At 42.2% G+C, this 17,491-nt stretch overlaps 1 protein-coding gene across 1 annotated transcript in view; it reads left to right on the forward strand.

The window, feature by feature from the left end:
- The window catches only part of GALNTL5 (polypeptide N-acetylgalactosaminyltransferase like 5), a 128,501-nt gene that overhangs the window by 67,344 nt on the left and 43,666 nt on the right, over positions 1-17,491 (forward strand). Inside the window, exons 4-5 of the mRNA XM_082473807.1 lie at positions 5,840-6,006; positions 8,900-9,022. Coding sequence (XP_082329933.1) covers positions 5,840-6,006; positions 8,900-9,022 — 290 coding nt within the window. The remainder of the gene's footprint in view (positions 1-5,839; positions 6,007-8,899; positions 9,023-17,491) is intronic.

Consider the following 17,491-nt stretch of genomic DNA (forward strand, 5'->3'; position numbering starts at 1 on the left):
TGAATTTCTCTCCAGCCAGGCCATCATTTCTTCCTCTTAAACCTCATTTTCTAAAATAGTGTAACCACCTTTGCTTCCATTCCCTCATCATATGATTATTTGTTAGAAAAACAGGAAGTTTAGAAAGAGATTGTCCGAAGAAAGAAGCAAACTTGGCAGTTTTAGTATTCAAAATATTAACTTTGTTAATAGGAAATTCAATTCTGTACGAAATACACTTCTGTGTTTAAAATATATGTTAACTATTAGGAGTAACTACTAATATCTAGAATCCAGCAGATTTTCAGCCATTATTATAGTAATTACATCATTCCATTAAATGGAATTTCCATTTCAGCTTTGCCTTTCTTTAAAATTCATATTATTATTTTCACTGAACTAGAGAAATACTTGATACAAATCTTAGAAGAATAGATTTTTTGTTGATTGGTTTTCCAATTACATTTATTTCTCAACTTTTAAATTTTGAAATAATTTCAGACTTACAAAATTGTTGCAAAAAAATTTCATAGAATTCCTGCCTAGCATTTTCTTAGATTCCCCAAATGTTAACATCGTCCATCCCCTCAGAACCAGAACAATAAACAAAACCAGCAAGTTAACAATACAATACCATTAGCGAATGTACAGACAGTATTCAAGTTTTTACACTTAACCCACTAGTGTCCTCTTTCTGGAAGGATCTAACCCAGGACTACAGACTGTGTGCAGGGTTCCTGTTCCCTGAGTTTCCTTTCACCTGAAACTGTTCCTAAGTCTTTATCTTCCACGACTGTGACAGTTGTAGAGATCTAACCAGTTATTTTGTAGAATGCTCCTCAATTTGAGTTTGATGTTTCCTTGTGATCAAATCCGGGTCATGCATTTTTGACAGGAATACCATGGAAGGAATGTCATATCCTTCTCAGCACATTGTATTAAAAGGCACACGATGTCTCTTTGTCCCATTACTGGTGAAGTGACTTGTGGTGAAGTTAATTTGATCACTTGATTAAAACGACTCTCAGATTTTCTGCACAGTAAAATTACCATTTATCCTCTTGTAATTAATAAAGGTGCAGATTTCTTTGAAATGTTAATTGTGAAAAACCTGGAAAATATAAAAAAGCATAAAAAGGGAAAGTAAAAACACACATGATCCTAGGGATTTTTCTTCTGTCTTAATGCATAAGGTGTCACCTAACTATTTTCCCCCCACTTGACACAGAGAGATCATCGCTATCAGGATGTTAGTGTATATCCTTCCAAAATGTATAGACACATAAACGTATTTATAAGTAGACGGTAAGCATACAATGTAATCATATCGTTTTTATGAAAATGGGCTCTACTTTTTATATTCTATAATGTGTTTTTTTTAACTTAACATATCGTGGAGAACTTTTTCAAAGCATTACACATAAAATTTGCCTCATTCATTTTAACAGTTGAGAGCAGTTATCCATTGTATAAATATACAGTTTCCCCATTAAGAGAAATCCTGGTTGTTTTTAATTTTTCAACTTTCCAAAAATGATGTAATAAACACTCTTGTATACATATATATTTTTTTTTTCCTGAATTCCTTTTTTGTGTGTGTGTGTGTTTATGGCTATGTTGGGTCTTCATTTCTGTGCGAGGGCTTTCTCTAGTTGCGGCAAGTGGGGGCCACTCTTCATCGTGGCGCGCGGACCTCTCACTATCGCGGCCTCTCTTGTTGCGGAGCACAGGCTCCAGACGCGCAGGCTCAGTAATTGTGGCTCACGGGCCCAGCTGCTCCGCGGCATGTGGGATCTTCCCAGACCAAGGCTCAAACCCGTGTCCCCTGCATTGGCAGGCAGATTCTCAACCACTGCGCCACCAGGGAAGCCCCTTGTACACATATTTTTAATGCCCTCATGTTAGTATATATGGAGTAAAGATTTCTGGAATGAGATTGCTCAGCCATAGGCTCATTTTTCTTCTCTAGAATTTTATATAAATAAAATTTACGCAGCATAATTATTTTGAAATTTAGCCATGTTGTCGCAAGGAGTTCCTTTTTATTGCTGAGTAGTGCTCTACTGTACGGATGTACTACAATTTGTTTATCCTTTCATCTGTTGATAGGACAGATTGTTTCCGGTTTTTGTCTATTACAAATAAAGTTGGTATGAATATTCTTAAGACAAGTTTTGCATAACAGATGTTCTTTTTTCTCTTATGTAAATATTTTACAAGTGGAATGGCTAGATCTTAGGGTGTATGTTTAATTTTTTAAGAAACTGCCGTTTTCCTAAAATAGTTGTACTATCTTACATTCCCATCAGCAATGAATGAGATTTCCAATTCCTCCACATCTTTGCCAACACTTGGTATGGCCAGTATTTTGAATTTTAGCCATTCTAATAGGTGTGTAGTCGGATCTCATTGTGGTTTAATTGGCATTTTCCTGATGTCTAATGATGTTGCGATCTATTTATGTATTTATTTGCTATTTGTGTATCTACTTTATTGAAGTTAAATTTTGCCCATTTTAAAATTGGATTGTTTTCTTATTATTGAGTTTTGAGAATTTTTTAGTATATTTTGGTATAAGATCTTTACCATACTGATGATTACATGTATTTTTTCCTAGTCTATGGCTTGTTTTTTCATTCTCTTAACAGTGCCTTTTGAAAAGCAGAAGTTTTTAATTTTGATGGAGTCCAGTTGTTTAATTTTATTCATTTTTTAATTTGCTTTTGCCTAGCCCAAGATCACAAAGATTTCTCTATTGGATTTTCTATGTAGCTGGGCATGACCTATGCACTTTTACTTCTTCCTTTCTAGTCTGCATGCTTTTCTTTTTCTTACTGCACTGGCTAAAACCTCTAATACATTGTTGAATAGAAGAGGTGAAATTGGGCAGCCTCGCTGTGTTCTTGCTCATAACACTCAGCTTTTCATCAGTGAGTATGATGTTATCTTTAGGTTTTTCATAGATGTTCTTTTTCAGGTTTAGGAAGTTCCCTTCTATTCCTAGTTTGCTGAGAATTTTTCGCCAGTCGGCTGTTGAATTTTGTCACAACCTTTTCTGTGTATTGAGATGTGTGTATCTTTAGTTTGTGAAGATGGTAAATTATGTTGATTTTCTAATGTTAAACAGAGGTTATATTTATGGGCTATCCCCCACTTGGTCATGATGCATTATCCTTTTTATATATTATTGAATTTGATTTGCTGAAATTTTGTTTGGAATTTTATATCAGTGTTCGTGAGGGCTATCAATTTGTATTTGTCCTGACTGGTTTTGTTATCAGAGTAATGTTGGCCTTGTAGAATGAATTGTGGATTATTCTTTTAGGATTTGATTTTTTTAAATTTTTTTTATTTTTGGCTTCATTGGGTCTTCATTGCTGCATGCGGGCTCTCTCTAGTTGCAGTGAGCAGGGGCTACTCTTCGTTGCGGTGCGCAGGCTTCTCATTGCTGTGGCTTTTGTTGTGGAGCACGGGCTCTAGGTGCGTGGGCTTCAGTAGTTGTGGCCCGCGGGCTCAGTAGTTGTGGCTCATGGGCTCTAGAGCACAGGCTCAGTAGTTGTGGCGTGCGGGCTTAGTTGCTCCGCGGCATGTGGGATCTTCCCGGACCAGGGCTCGAACCCATGTCCCCTGCATTAGCAGGCGGATTCTCAACCACTGCGCCACCAGGGAAGCCCCTATCAATTAATTTTAGAGAAACCCATACACATTAGGCATCTCTTAGGGGTGTAACCATGTGTGACGTGGTTTCAGCCTCCTTCAATATCATTGTCCCGTTCCTCCGAAGGGACTCAGTTTACAGTTTTCTGAAAATGACATACCCAGGACTAAATGTAATCCTAGAGATTGGTCTGAGTAGCCTGAGTTCGCCCTGGACCACCGTCTCTCTCTATTTGGGGGCATCCTCTCTCTCTCTGTGTCTCATCTACTTGCTCTTTGGTCATACAGTGATCCTACTGGAATGCAAGCCTTTTAATCCTATCTGTTTCTGTGAGGCCATATTTTCCCACCTGACGTTTTAGGCCACGTGCAGCCCACAGCACTCGCCCCCTTTTCCCATCCTCTCAGGTCTTTTCTTGGTTCTCTCATCTCATATTCTCATTCCTTGAAGCACGAGTCCGTTTCCACCCGGTAAGCATGCCTTCTATATCTTCATCTACTCTTGGATAAAAATGTTGACCAGCACAAGGTCTTCTTCTTCCATAGTGACATCAATCCATAAATATCCTGAAAATCTGTCCAGGATCCCTGCGGGGCTGCCTGCCCAGCACATCCTTCCCTGGGGTTTCCTACCCATTACTCCCTTTTCACACGGTGGCAGTGCGTAGAGTGACTTTCTATTTTGACCCCACTATCTGGCCATGATGGGCACCTAAGCCAGACTGAGCCAGTGAATCCTGTCCTGTGAATTTTGGGGAAGGGGGAAGTGTTACCAGTTTCTCCTTGGATGCTGGACTGTAGGACATGCTGACGTCAGCCGCATTTCCCGCTCTGTGGGGTAAAGGAGGGAAAACAAGCCAGGTTGCAGAGAGAGAACAAGAGCCATGTAAGGAGCCTTGTAGAATACTGACTGCAAGGCACTGACCTGAGCATTTTACATATTTTAATTCATTGAAACTTCACAACCTATGAGGTAGGTAGATGTAGTTATTGTTATCATTATAATTATTCCCAGATGTAAAGACAAGAGCAGAAATCGAGCATGTCCAGGTGGCTCTCAAGCCTCTGGTTAGAATTGCTCTTGGAGGGCTTCCCTGGTGGCGCAGTGGTTGAGAATCTGCCTGCCAATGCAGGCGACACGGGTTTGAGCCCTGGTCTGGGAAGATCCCACATGCCGCGGAGCAACTGGGCCCGTGAGCCACAATTACTGAGCCTGTGCGTCTGGAGCCTGTGCTCCGCAACAAGAGAGGCCGCGATAGTGAGAGGTCCGCGCACCGCGAAGAAGAGTGGCCCCCGCTTGCCACAACTAGAGAAAGCCCTCGCACAGAAACGAAGACCCAACACAGCCATAAATAAATAAGTAAATAAATAAATTTAAAAAGAAAAAGAAATCAAGGCACAGTTATACAAGTTTTTAAAAAAAAAAAAAAAGAATTGCTCTTGGAGGCTCCAGGTTCCTGCCTGTTGCTAGGTCCTGTGGGACATTTGGGTCCTTTTACAGTGAACCTCTTTCTTATGCTTAAGCTAGTTCCAGTGGGTTTGTCATTTACAACCAAAATATTTCAAAATACAACCAAATAATATAGCAATCCAAACAATACTTAACAGGTGAAAACTAGTATTACTAGAATTCAGGGTCTGTTCTTCTCTCAAGTGCACAAAAAAATAGTAAAACATTTTTTGTCAAAGCCTTGGAAGAAATCTAATTACACCATATCCATTACATTTCTTTGTTGCAATAGACTACACAAATGTAAGAACAACACGTGGATTTTCTTTGAAGATAGAACAGTAAAGTTAATTTGAACCTTTCAGTGCATATAAGCTTATTAATTCGTTTTTATGATAGAAACCAAAAATATAGGTATAATTTGTGTTTAGACTATGTTCAAAACAGAACTAACATTATCAAAGCAGTCTCAGGAAAAAGCAATTATTACTGGCATTAAGAAGGGAGGAATGATTTAGAAAACATTAGAACAACATAAGAAAAGAAATATTAAAAATTTAAAAGAAATTAAAAATTAAAGAAATTTTTGTATCTTAATTTTTGTATTTTAAATGTACTGTCGCCTTATTATCATAATCATTGATTAAAGGAATAAAGAGAAAAAATGTGAATAAAGAAAGGTGTTTGAATGAGTCCTCAAAACATCTAAGGCTTTTCGATGAATCATTTTCTTCCTCTTGCTTACGCCTGCAGGTGTCATAAAAAACAGTACCCGTCCAACCTGCCCACTGCCAGCATTGTCATTTGTTTCCACAATGAAGAATTTAATGCCTTGTTTCGGACGGTGTCCGGTGTCATGACTCTCACTCCACAGCGTATCCTTGAAGAAATTATTTTGGTAGATGACATGAGTGAATTTGGTAAGATAAGACGCTAATCACCTATCTAATCTACTTTGAAGGCAGCGCTATCTCTGTGGCACTTGAGTTATTTTATACAAAGAACATTTCTCGGTGGGTTTTGAGGCAGGCACTTTGGTGCACTCGTGGCGATGTGAGAGCTGGTGTCTGTCCTTATGGTGTTGGGCTAATGGGACGGTTAGTGCTTCCATGAGACAAATGTAGGGGCAAGCTGGTCTTTAGAGGTCATGCATGACGTTCAAGAAGTGATATCTAGCAAACTATTACATATAGGATGGATAAACAACAAGGTCCTACTGTATAGCACAGAAAACTATGTTCAATATCCTGTGATAAATCATCATGGAAAAGAATATGTGTATGTATAACTGAATCACTTTGCTGTACAGTAGAAATTAACACAACATTGTAAATCAACTATACTTCAGTAAAGTAAATTTTTTTAAAAAGTGCTATCTGAACTGAGGTCTGAAGGCTGAGTTGGGCTTATATCGATGGAGAGGAAGGAAAAAGTATTTTAGGCAGAGGAAATGGCATTATAAAGACCCAGAGGCAAGAGAAAACATGGTGAGTTTGGAATAATTCTGTATTTTATGTAGATTATGTATGAGTATAGTGTTAGGAGAGAGGGGGCAGGCCTGAAACCAGAAACGTAAAAGGGCAGCCCCTCATGAAGGCATTGTTTGAATTTTATTTGGAGAAAATGGGGAACGATTCCAAGGCTTAATGCAGGGGAATGACACAATCCAGGTACTTTACATGAAAGAATTCTAATCACGCCAACTACACTTAATGGCTTATTCCTCCATGTTCACTGGTTTTAAAGAACTATGATACTAGAACAAAATCTGATTAACTCCATTTAGCATTTGAGATTAGCTGTCTATTTTACAGCTTAATTACAAACCTCAGGCAAGCCAAGAGGGCCCAGATTAAGGATAAGCTCTTTGAAGTCTGCAGGTTCCCTGTGAGGTGCATTTCTCATGGAAGCAATGTATCTGTATTGGATAAGTTTTCTACCTAACAGTTTACCTAATCCACCGTGAATCTGACCCACTATGGGCTGGGACAGAAAAAGAGGAGGAGAAACAGGAGGAAGAAGAACAGGCAGAGGAAGGAAAGAAGATGTCCCGGGAGGTTCACCTCGGAGAAATAACTGTAGATGCATCAATTCAAAAGTGAAAGGGAACTCAAGCTAATGTCAGCTACATTTAGGAATTCCACTCATTGGCCAGGCACTATCACGTATGACATTATTTGTGTGAGAGCCACGCAAATCAGAGGGGTCCAGTACTGTTTATTTCTGGTCTTGTGCCTAGGAGGGGATGTGGAGGGATGGCCAGGTTCCTTATCTGACCAGTACCCTGAGCAACACATCTGGCCACGTGTGGGGCAAGAAGGCCCCAGTAAAGCCATGAGCAGGCAGCAGGGTGGGGTCTTTGCTGGACTGTGGAGTTCTAACTTCTCACCCAGAAGGACAAGGATCTTGCCGTGGAGATGCAATTCCAGGATGACCGGGGAACCTCCCACAGCCTTTCAGAACTATGCCAAGAGCTCAGAGACATACCTGGTGACTTCCTCACATGTTCTTTAGGCATCAGAAGACTCACTGCTGATGGCTGAGGGATGGCTGGACTGCTGGACCGGACACTGCTTCTCCTCCTGGATCCACGGTCACCTGGTCGGTGGTCATTTCACCCACCCCACCAAGGAGCTTATTAGTCTTGGACCCACACAGAACCTCAAACAGGAAATGGGGTGTTCTGTGTCCTGATGAAGCTCAGGATTGATGTACCCCTGCTTTAAATCCACAGTGATTTCATGCGGGCTCTAGGAGAACTTTCTTCAACTGTAGCTAGTCTTTTCTAGCTCATAGCAGCTGGTACTGCTGATGGAGTCCCTCAGCTTGGGACAGCAGGGGTCAGGGGCCCAGACAGCTGCCCCCACTGAGTTACACGAGAGGCATGTCCAGAGCTGACCTGCTCCTGTCCACCTTTCTCAGCGTCCTGGTCCAGCTCGACTACAAGCCAACGACACGACCATCTTCTGAAGGACCCAAACCCTCCACTTCATGTCAGCGATGACCGCTGCCAGAACGGCCTTATTTACTTCTAGGTCTGCCACACAGAGTTCCTCTGGGTCCCGGATGTGGGGAGGGGTTTGCAGACATCTGAGCTGAGATGCTGCGCCTGCCCTACAAGCAAAGCTGCGCGGCCTGCAGTCTGCCTCTGGGCAGGGCCCTGGCGCTCTTTTTGAAGACAAGGAAAGAGATCCCTCCTTCTGACGAGGCTACAATGAACTTGCTTCTGTTTTTCCCCAGCCTCTTGATCCAGATTCCTAGGACTTAGGAGTTTAAACCTCTGAGGCATCTGTATCCATCTCACCAGAGACGACTTTATATTAACCTCCAAGTATCGAGTGACTGTTAGGTACCAGGCTCTGTGCTCGGTGATGGATTTCTTCCTCTCACTGCAGACCTGCAAGGAATATGGTACGTCTGCCTTCTCACAGATGAGGAAACTGAGACTCGAGTGGTGTGATAACCTGCCTGGGAATTATTACAGAGTTAAGAGCACGATTGTTAATAATAAAGTCAAATTGCCCCAAAGAGTCATAACTCATGCTTTTTCTACTAAAATTTTAATAGTGATTTATTAAAGTAGAGGTATTTCACTAGAAACACAGAAGGATGTTTGCAGTTGATTTCAATGCTGAATCTCTTTTTGTTCACGTTTTGTTCACATTTTATGCACGTTCGTCTGATAAAATTTTCTTTTAAGGTTAGAACGTCCGTGGAATAGCGTAGTTTTTAGGAATCAATCAAAATTGTGAGAAATTGGTTTAATTTCTGTACTTATAGTTTACAATTGTCAAGTGTTGACTTTTTTTCCAGATGATCTGAAAGAGAAACTAGACTATCACCTGGAAATTTTTCGGGGCAAGATTAAATTAATAAGAAACAAAAAGAGAGAGGGACTGATTCGAGCAAGGCTGATTGGAGCTTCACGTGCTTCAGGTATGAACATGTCGTTGGGAACATGACTCTGTGTCTGCGTCACAGAGATCTTCCTGTCTGTATGGAAATCATCCGCATGGAGACCCTCCATGTCTCCACTGGCGTAAGCAGAAGAGTGGAAATATATTTCAGCCATATGAGTCTTTCATCTTCTTTTGACTCTGAAAAGATTCTGCTTCAAAATGTTAATTTGTTATTTCAAATAGAGGATATTCTTTTGCAAGGGTCATAACGTCAGCCTCCTGTCGCAGGATGAGTTCCCCCAGGTACATACTCTGGGATGGAGTTTTAAATACATGCAGGGAACCCACTGGGGTGCTCTTGGGAACTACGTAAGGGGAGCGGAAAGCAAGACTTCATGGGGAGAGTGGGGCTGTGAAGCAGCTGCTGGCCCACGGGGAACTCTGAAGCTAGGAGGGTGTCAGTTCAGGGCCTCTGGCAAGCAGAGGCCAAGACGAAATGGGAGGCGTGTTTACGGAGAAATGTCTGTGAAGGATAAAGGGGAGAGGGAAAAGCGTGGACCAGAAGCTTCTGGCCTGACACCTGTGGAAAGAGGCAGGGAAGGAAGGGAAGGTTGCAAGCCCTTCAGTCTGCTGCGGGCTCCCAGAAAGGCTCCCAGGGGCTGGTGGGGAGCCCCAGAGCAAAGACCGCACATTGGAGGAGTCCTGCATGGGCGCCCCAGTGGCCCAGCTCTTGTTCACCCCCTGCCTGCCCCCCACAGTGTGCTTAGTGATCGTCTGGGAGCCCCCTGGGAGGGCATGGCCTTGGTGTGTATACTGCAGAAGATCCCAAAGCTTTGGAAGCTGTCAGACCCCCTCCTCATGGCAGGTTCTCTTGAAGGGAGGTCTGAGCGGCACACTCAGGGGCAGTGCAGAGAGGTCCCACCTGGCCCAGGTGAGGGGACCAGACAGGGATGAGGACACCCTCTGCCCCCCAGGGAGGGGCCATCACTTTGGACCAGGCAGCCACATCCTCGCCAAGGGCGGTTCCTGGGGAGTGGACTGTGTCCCGAGGGGAATCCCAGCATTCTGACTTTCAAGCTTCCTGGAAACCCGAATGATCAGAGGGTTGTTTGCAGAATATTAAACTAGGACAAAAGGCGATGGGTAATGTTTAAGGGTCTTTCATCAGGCCATGTGGCAATCTGAGGAAATGTCTCTGTTCTTTAGCAAGGCTATTTCCTTATTGAGTAGAAGGCCAAATAAAAGCAAAATCTGATTCTTTTTTTCTATGTTGGCCTGATTGAGACATTCTCTTATTTAACTACACAGATAATACGTATTAATTGCCCAAAACACAATATAAACCACTAAAACTGCGTGGCATGTATCTTTTCAGAACTTTGGTTTTATGCATTAATATACATATGTATACACATGTGCACACATGTGCACACATACATGCACACATAGATTTAAGGATTTTTAAATATATGGAATCGTACTATCTCTATTGTTCTGAGACTTACTCTTTTCATTTCAATTTAATGTTTTGGAACTTTTCCCATGACAATACTTGAGACTTACCTCAATATTTTTTTTTTTACTGCATTGTATGGTATTCCATATGGATTCCATAATGGATTGCCATAATTTGTTTAGCCATTTGTCACTTAGTGATTTTTACTTTTTACTATTACTCAAGAAAAAAGTTGTATCGGCAATTCTTGTACATATCCTTTGTGGAAATGAATGCTTATGCCTATGGGATAAATTGCTAAAGGTGGAACTGCTGGGCAAAAGGGAATTCTTATTTTAAATTTTGATGGATACTGCCAAATTGTCCTTAAAAAGATGGCACCAATTCACAGTTCCATCACAGGGTGCAAGAGGGCCCTCTTCCTGGAGCCTAGCCGACACTGGATTATTTGTTACCAATCATTCTAGTGTTTGGCAAATTTGGTCAAAAAATGGTATCCTTTATTTTCTTGGCATTTCCTCGATTGCTAGCAGCGTGGAGTGTTTTTTCATATTTTTGTAGATTTTTTTATAGATTTTTCTGTGAATTTGGTCTGTTCCTATCCTTTGTCAATTGTTTGATTGGGTTGTCCGTTTGTTACTGATTCGGAGGTGCCTTTATGATATGAATCCTGTATTATATACACCGAGAATATCATTCCCCAGTCTGTGGCTGACCTTCCCATCTTTGTGGATAGTGTCTTATGTTGAACGGAAGTTCACCAAAAAACCCACTTCCTCTTGGTGGACACAGAGCCAGCCTGGGCTTTCCTGCCTTCCTTTCAGTAGGAATGGCCTTGTGACTATATTTCAACCACATTTCCTGACCAAGGCTTGTAGGAAGTTGGTTTATCCCCCTCCACACTTTATTCCCCCTTCTGGCTGACTAGGGTGGAGCTGACTGCAGTGACTTTGAAGGGCATGGGTTGAAGATGGAAGCGATCCCATCAGCTTGAGTCCCTGAGTGAACCCATGGAGGAGAGCTTTCCCTCAATCAGGAACCTGCCTTGGACTACTAAATGAGTAGAAATAAACTTTGACTGCATTTGAGCCATTACAAATTTTGGAGTTTTATTATACTAGCAAATAGCTTTAACTTAATAAAACAATCAGGACTTCCCTGGTGGCACAGTGGTTAAGAATCCACCTGCCAATGCAGCGAACACAGGTTCGAGCCCTGGTCCAGGAAGATCCCACATTCCACGGAGCAACAAAGCCCGTGCGCCACAACTACTGAAGCCCACGTGCCCTAGAGCCCATGCTCCACAGCAAGAGAAGCCACTGCAGTGAGAAGCCCGGACACCTCAACGAAGAGTAGACCCCGCTCGCCGCAACTAGAGAAAGCCCTCGTGCAGCAACAAAGACACAATGCAGGCAAAAAAAAAAAAAATCAGATTTATCAATATTTTTCTTTATGATTTTTGTGTCGTGTTCAAGAGATTCTTCCTTACTCCATGATCATGACGATATTCTACATTTTTTAAAATTTTGCTTTTTTACGTTATATTATTAACCTACCTAGAATTGATTGTTCTGGGAATGGTGTAAGGTAAGAATCTAATGTCATTTATCCTTTATGGCTAACCAGTTATCTCCATGCCATTCATTAAATAGTGCAGTCTTTCTTCATAGATTACAGTGCTACTTCTGTCACTTACATCTGTATATTCCTGCATTTGATTCTGGCTTCTCTCTTCTCTCTATTATTGTATTTGTGTATTTCTAAGGCTAATCACACCCTCTCTTGATTAGGATAGCTTGATAAGATGTTTTTATAACTTGTAGGTCAAATATTTCCATGTCATTCTGCAAAATCGTCTTAACTTAGGATCATCCCATTAAGTTCCACAAAAAATCTATTGAGATTTTCACTGGAATTGCGTGGAGTTTACAGATTAAAATGGGAGAGAATTTACATCTTTTTAATGATGTCTTCCCATTCATGGACATTTATTCAGATCTACTTTTATATTCTTTCAATTATGTTTTGTCATTTTCTCCATAGATATCATGTGCAAAGATTTATTCCTGTTTACCTTGGTTTCTTGTGTTTTTTAAATTGTGATTTGGGATCTTCCTGTTGCATTTTCTAATTACTGGTATATAGGAATGAGATACTTAAAAAAATTTTTTTTTTAATATTTGGCTGCCTTGGGTCTTCGTTGCTGCACGCAGGCTTTCTCTAGCTGCAGCGAGCGGGGGCTACTCTTCATTGCGGTGCGTGGGCTTCTGATTGCAGTGGTTGCTCTTGTTGCGGAGCACAGGCTCTAGGCGGGTGGGCTTCAATAGCTGTGGCTCGCGGGCTCTAGAGCGCAGGCTCAGTAGTTGTGGCACACGGGCTTTGTTGCTCCTCGGCACGTGGGATCTTCCTGGACCAGGGCTCAAACCCGTGTCCCCTGCATTGGCAGGTGGATTCTCAACCACTGCGCCACCAGGGAAGTCCCTCTCTTGCATTTTCTGTCAACTGAAAATAGACAATTTTCCCTCTTCCTCTCTAACATTGAATTGGAGTGGCAATAGTAGGTCATCTTTTCCTTATTCCTAACTTTAATGGGAACAATTCTAAATTTTCACTTAAATATTGTATTTACCGATATTAGTTTCCTGGGGCTGCCATAACAAAGTACCACAAACCAGCTGGTTTAAAATAATAGAAATTTACCGCCTCACAATTCTGGAGGCCAGAAGTCCAAAATCAAGGTGTCAGCAGGGCCACGGTCTCTCTGAAAGCTGTAGGGGCGGGTCCTTCCTTGTTTCTCGCAGCTTCTGCTGGTGGCCGTCAATCACTGGCTTGCAGCAGCTTCCCTCTGGTCCCTGTCTCTGTGGTCACATGGCCTTCTCCCCGTGGGACTAAGGACACCAGTCATATTGGGTTAAGCTCCCACCCTACTCTAGTAGTACCTCATCTTAACTAATGACATCTGCAACACCCTATTTCTAAATAAAGTCACATTCTGAGATACTAGGGGTTCAGACTTGAATATGTCTTTTGGGGAGGACATAATTCAACCCGTAACACTGCCATAGAGTTGTGATTTTTTTAAGGAGAAGAAGTCTTATTAGTTTTTTAGTTTAGAAATTTTCAAACCCACAGAGCACTTCTATACCCTCATCTAGATTCACTAGATGTTAATATCTTACAACACCCACTCCATTCATACATAATCTCACTTCCTCTCCATCCCTTCCGCCGCCACACACACACATCATCTACGTTCAAAATTAAGAGAGGCTTAGAATTTTCTTTTTTTTTTTTTTTTTTTTGGTACTGTTTTCTTACATTGATACTTTGCTTTATTAGACTCATAGAATGAAATGTATGGTTTTTCCTCTTTTTCTTTTTTCTGAATATCTACATAAGGCAGATTATGTAGATATTTGGAAAATTACATAAAATTGGCCTATAAACTATCCAGGCACTGGTATCATTTTTGGTTTCCTCTATAATCCAGGTATTTTTTAAAGTGAATTTTAAAGTTTCCAAACATAAGGGATTTTTTAAAAAACATTTATTTTATTTATTTGTTTATTTGGCTGCATCGGGTCTTAGTTGCGGCACGCAGGATCTTCGTTGTGCATGTGGGGTTTTTAGTTGCGGCATGTGGGATCTCTTTTAGTTGTGGCATGTGGGATCTAGTTCCCTGACCAGGGGTCAAACCCGGGCCCCCTGCATTGGGAGCGCAGAGTCTTAGCCACTGGACCACCAGGGAAGTCCCCAAACATAAGGGATTTTTCTAAATTGTCTTTTAATTGCTGATTACTAGCTTAAGTGTATCATGGTTAGAATTTCTGGTCTGTTGTTTTGTTGCGATCTCCTTTGTGTCTTAAAGCTGGGTCAGAATTTCAAAACATCTATATGTATTTGAAAAGAATAAATTTTCTCTTTTTGGCTGTAGGTTTTATATATATCTAATTTTGTTGGTCAAATACACTGTATTCTTATGCATCTAATTTGACTTGACATAAATAGTAATTTTGTCAGTGCTTGCTATATCTATCAGTCAGTCTATATTTGCGGCCCCCCGCCCCCTGCCCTGTGATGTAGGCTGCCTAGGCTAGGCTTTGCTCCCGGATTAGAAACTGTGCGATCCTGGGGTGTGGGCAGGTGAGGCAAGAGCTTGTGACCCGTCATTAACTATTCATGTAGGCACTCCTCCAATCAAGGATTTATCTAGCACCTCCTATGTGCTGTCCGTGAACATTTATTCTTTTTTTTTTAATTTTTATCAACTCTATTGAGATACAATTTACATAAAATAAAGTGTACGCATTGAACATAGGTAATCGGTTTTCATACAATGCTAACGTGTACTTGCAGGTTTAGAGTTGTGTTAGCTTCCCGAGGAGCTGATATTCGCATTCTCATGACGTCACTCTATCTCTTCTAGAGGCTTCAGATTCGTTCCCCGCTATTGCTCTGACCTCATCGCTTACTCACCTCCCCTTCACTCTACCCCAGCGGCACTGACCTTCTTGCTGCTCCTCAAACTTACCGACTATACTTCTGTCTCAGAGGCTTTGCGTGTGATTTCCCCCCCTGGAATGTTGTTCTTCCAGACACCTGCATGACCTGTTACTTCACTTCGTTCAGTTCTCTGTAAACACATGTCGCCTTATCAGAGAGGCCTTTCGAAATCACCCTGTACAAAACAGCAAGCCCCTATTCCTCTCTGTCATCCTTCCTCTGATGGATTTTTTTTTTTGTAATATTTATGGCTACCTGTCTACTCAACTGTGTGGGTGCTACTGCCCACGTGATGACTGAAGTTGCCCTTAAATTGCAGTAGCTGAGACTTCCCTGGCGGTCCAGTGGTTAAGACTCCACGCTTCCACTGCAAGGGGCACGGGTTCGATCCCTGGTCGGGGAACTAAGATCCCACAAGCCACAGGGCGGCATAAACAAATAAATAAGTAAATAGATAAATTGCAGTAGCTGAGACAGCTGTGACGAGCCGTGTGCTGTGCCCTCGGGCAGGAAGGAAAATGACGGCAACTGGGGGCATAATTCCATCAGGGAGAATTAGAAGGTGAGGGTTTTGCAAAGTGGAGACAAGGTGAGAAAGAGAAGCTATAGTCAGATGGCCTGAATCTAAAGGAAAGGGGACTTTTTTTTTTCCGTGGGAGCAGAAATGTTATGGTTCAGAGGCAGCCATAAGTAGCTGGGAAATGCCGATGTTGTTCTGGACCCAAGAATTCATGCAGTCGGGGAGGAAAAGGAGGAACTTTCTATCAGTAATGTTGCTGGGGAAATAGCATCTTCTAGGGAGAGTTCGGGCTTACATAAGGCAGGAAGGTCTGCAGGAGAATTTTGTGGAAAAAAAAAATTAGTATAGGGAAATTCACTTTAAATAAGAGAACTGTGGAAAGGGTAAAAGGGTAGTCCACGGTGGAAGAAGTTGTTTGGGGGAATAAATACAGGGCAATCTGGGGATGAGATTGGAGTATCTTCTACTGAATTGGCCTGGATGGTCAGCAAGCGGCCAAGACGGCAGAGATGAGGTGTAGATTTCAACTGCCGTCCTAAAAGCAAAAGGTTAACAAAATCTATCACGCTGTTGAGAGCTTGCATTGTTGCTTGACATTCACACAGAATGAGAGACGATTTTGTTGCCTAATATGGTAGACAGAATCATGCCCTTCCCCAAAGAAGGCGTCCCAGTCCCCCAAACCTGTTAATATGTTACCTTATGTGATTAACGTTAAGGGCCTTGGGATGGGGAATGAGCCTGGATGGTCCCGTGGGCTCACTCTAACCACATGAGCCCTTAAGACTGGAAGACCCTCCAGGCTGTGGGCAGAGGGTCAGAGAGATGTGCGTGATGACTCCATCCACTGTAGTTGGCTTTGAAGACGGATGAAAGGGACCAAGGAATGTGCGTAGTTTCTCGAAGCTGGAAAAGGCCTCTCCCCTAGAGCCTCCGGAAAGGAGGCCAACCCCTTGATTTTTTAGCCCAGGAAGACCTATGTTGGACATCTGACCTACAGGACTGTAAGAGAATATATTTTTGTTGTTTTATGCCACTAAGTTTATGTAAAGAACACTAATATATCTAGAAAGAGACCTCTCTGTAGGTGCTTGACCTTGAGTTGGAGGGTGGTAATTATCTGACATCCTGACAGTTCAGCTGCTTCTGGAATTGCAGCTGCTCAGGCTGACCGGGAAGCTTTGCAGGTGGGAGCAGAGGGGCCAGATGGTTTTGGGTAGAGGGGCCCTTGAGCAGCTTCTCGAAAGGCAGCCTGTGCAGAGGGCAGTGTCTGACTCTCCGCCACAAACATCCAAGGGAGGTGACACAGGGTAATACAAAGAGCACTGGTTTTCGAACCAGAGCCATGGTTTCAAGTTTGGTAGGTGCCAGTTACCAGCTACGGGATCTTGGGCAAGCCACTTCTCGAGCCTCAGCTTCCCAATCCATGATATGGGAACAAAGATATCTAACTAATATAGTTGTTGGAGTGATTGAATGAGGTAATTATGAACACTTTTTTTTTTTTTTTAATTTATTTATTTATGGCTGTGTTGGGTCTTCGTTTCTGTGCAAGGGCTTTCTCTAGTTGTGGCAAGCGGGGGCCACTCTTCATCGCGGTGCGCGGGCCTCTCACTATCGCGGCCTCTCTTGTTGCGGGGCACAGGCTCCAGATGCGCAGGCTCAGTAATTGTGGCTCATGGGCCCAGTTGCTCCGCGGCATGTGGGATCTTCCCAGACCAGGGCTCGAACCCGTGTCCCCTGCATTGGCAGGCAGACTCTCAACCACTGCGCCACCAAGGAAGCCCTGAACACTTTTTTTTAAGCATTAAGTATTAAACAAATACTTATTAGAAAGTGATTAGTATAAATAATTAAAATATAAATATTTAATTTACATGCTTCAAAATGGTAAAATACATAAAATAAAACTAGGAGAAATACAGAGCAAAAGTAATGAAAATATAGACCATTCACAGTGGAAAGTCTCTTGGACATTTTAGAACTCACCAGCCTTATTTCCCAGTTAGAGAAGCTAATCTCCCTAG

This window comes from Balaenoptera physalus (assembly GCF_965194825.1).
Source record: "Balaenoptera physalus genome assembly, chromosome: 8".
In the NCBI taxonomy this organism is placed as follows: domain Eukaryota; kingdom Metazoa; phylum Chordata; class Mammalia; order Artiodactyla; family Balaenopteridae; genus Balaenoptera; species Balaenoptera physalus.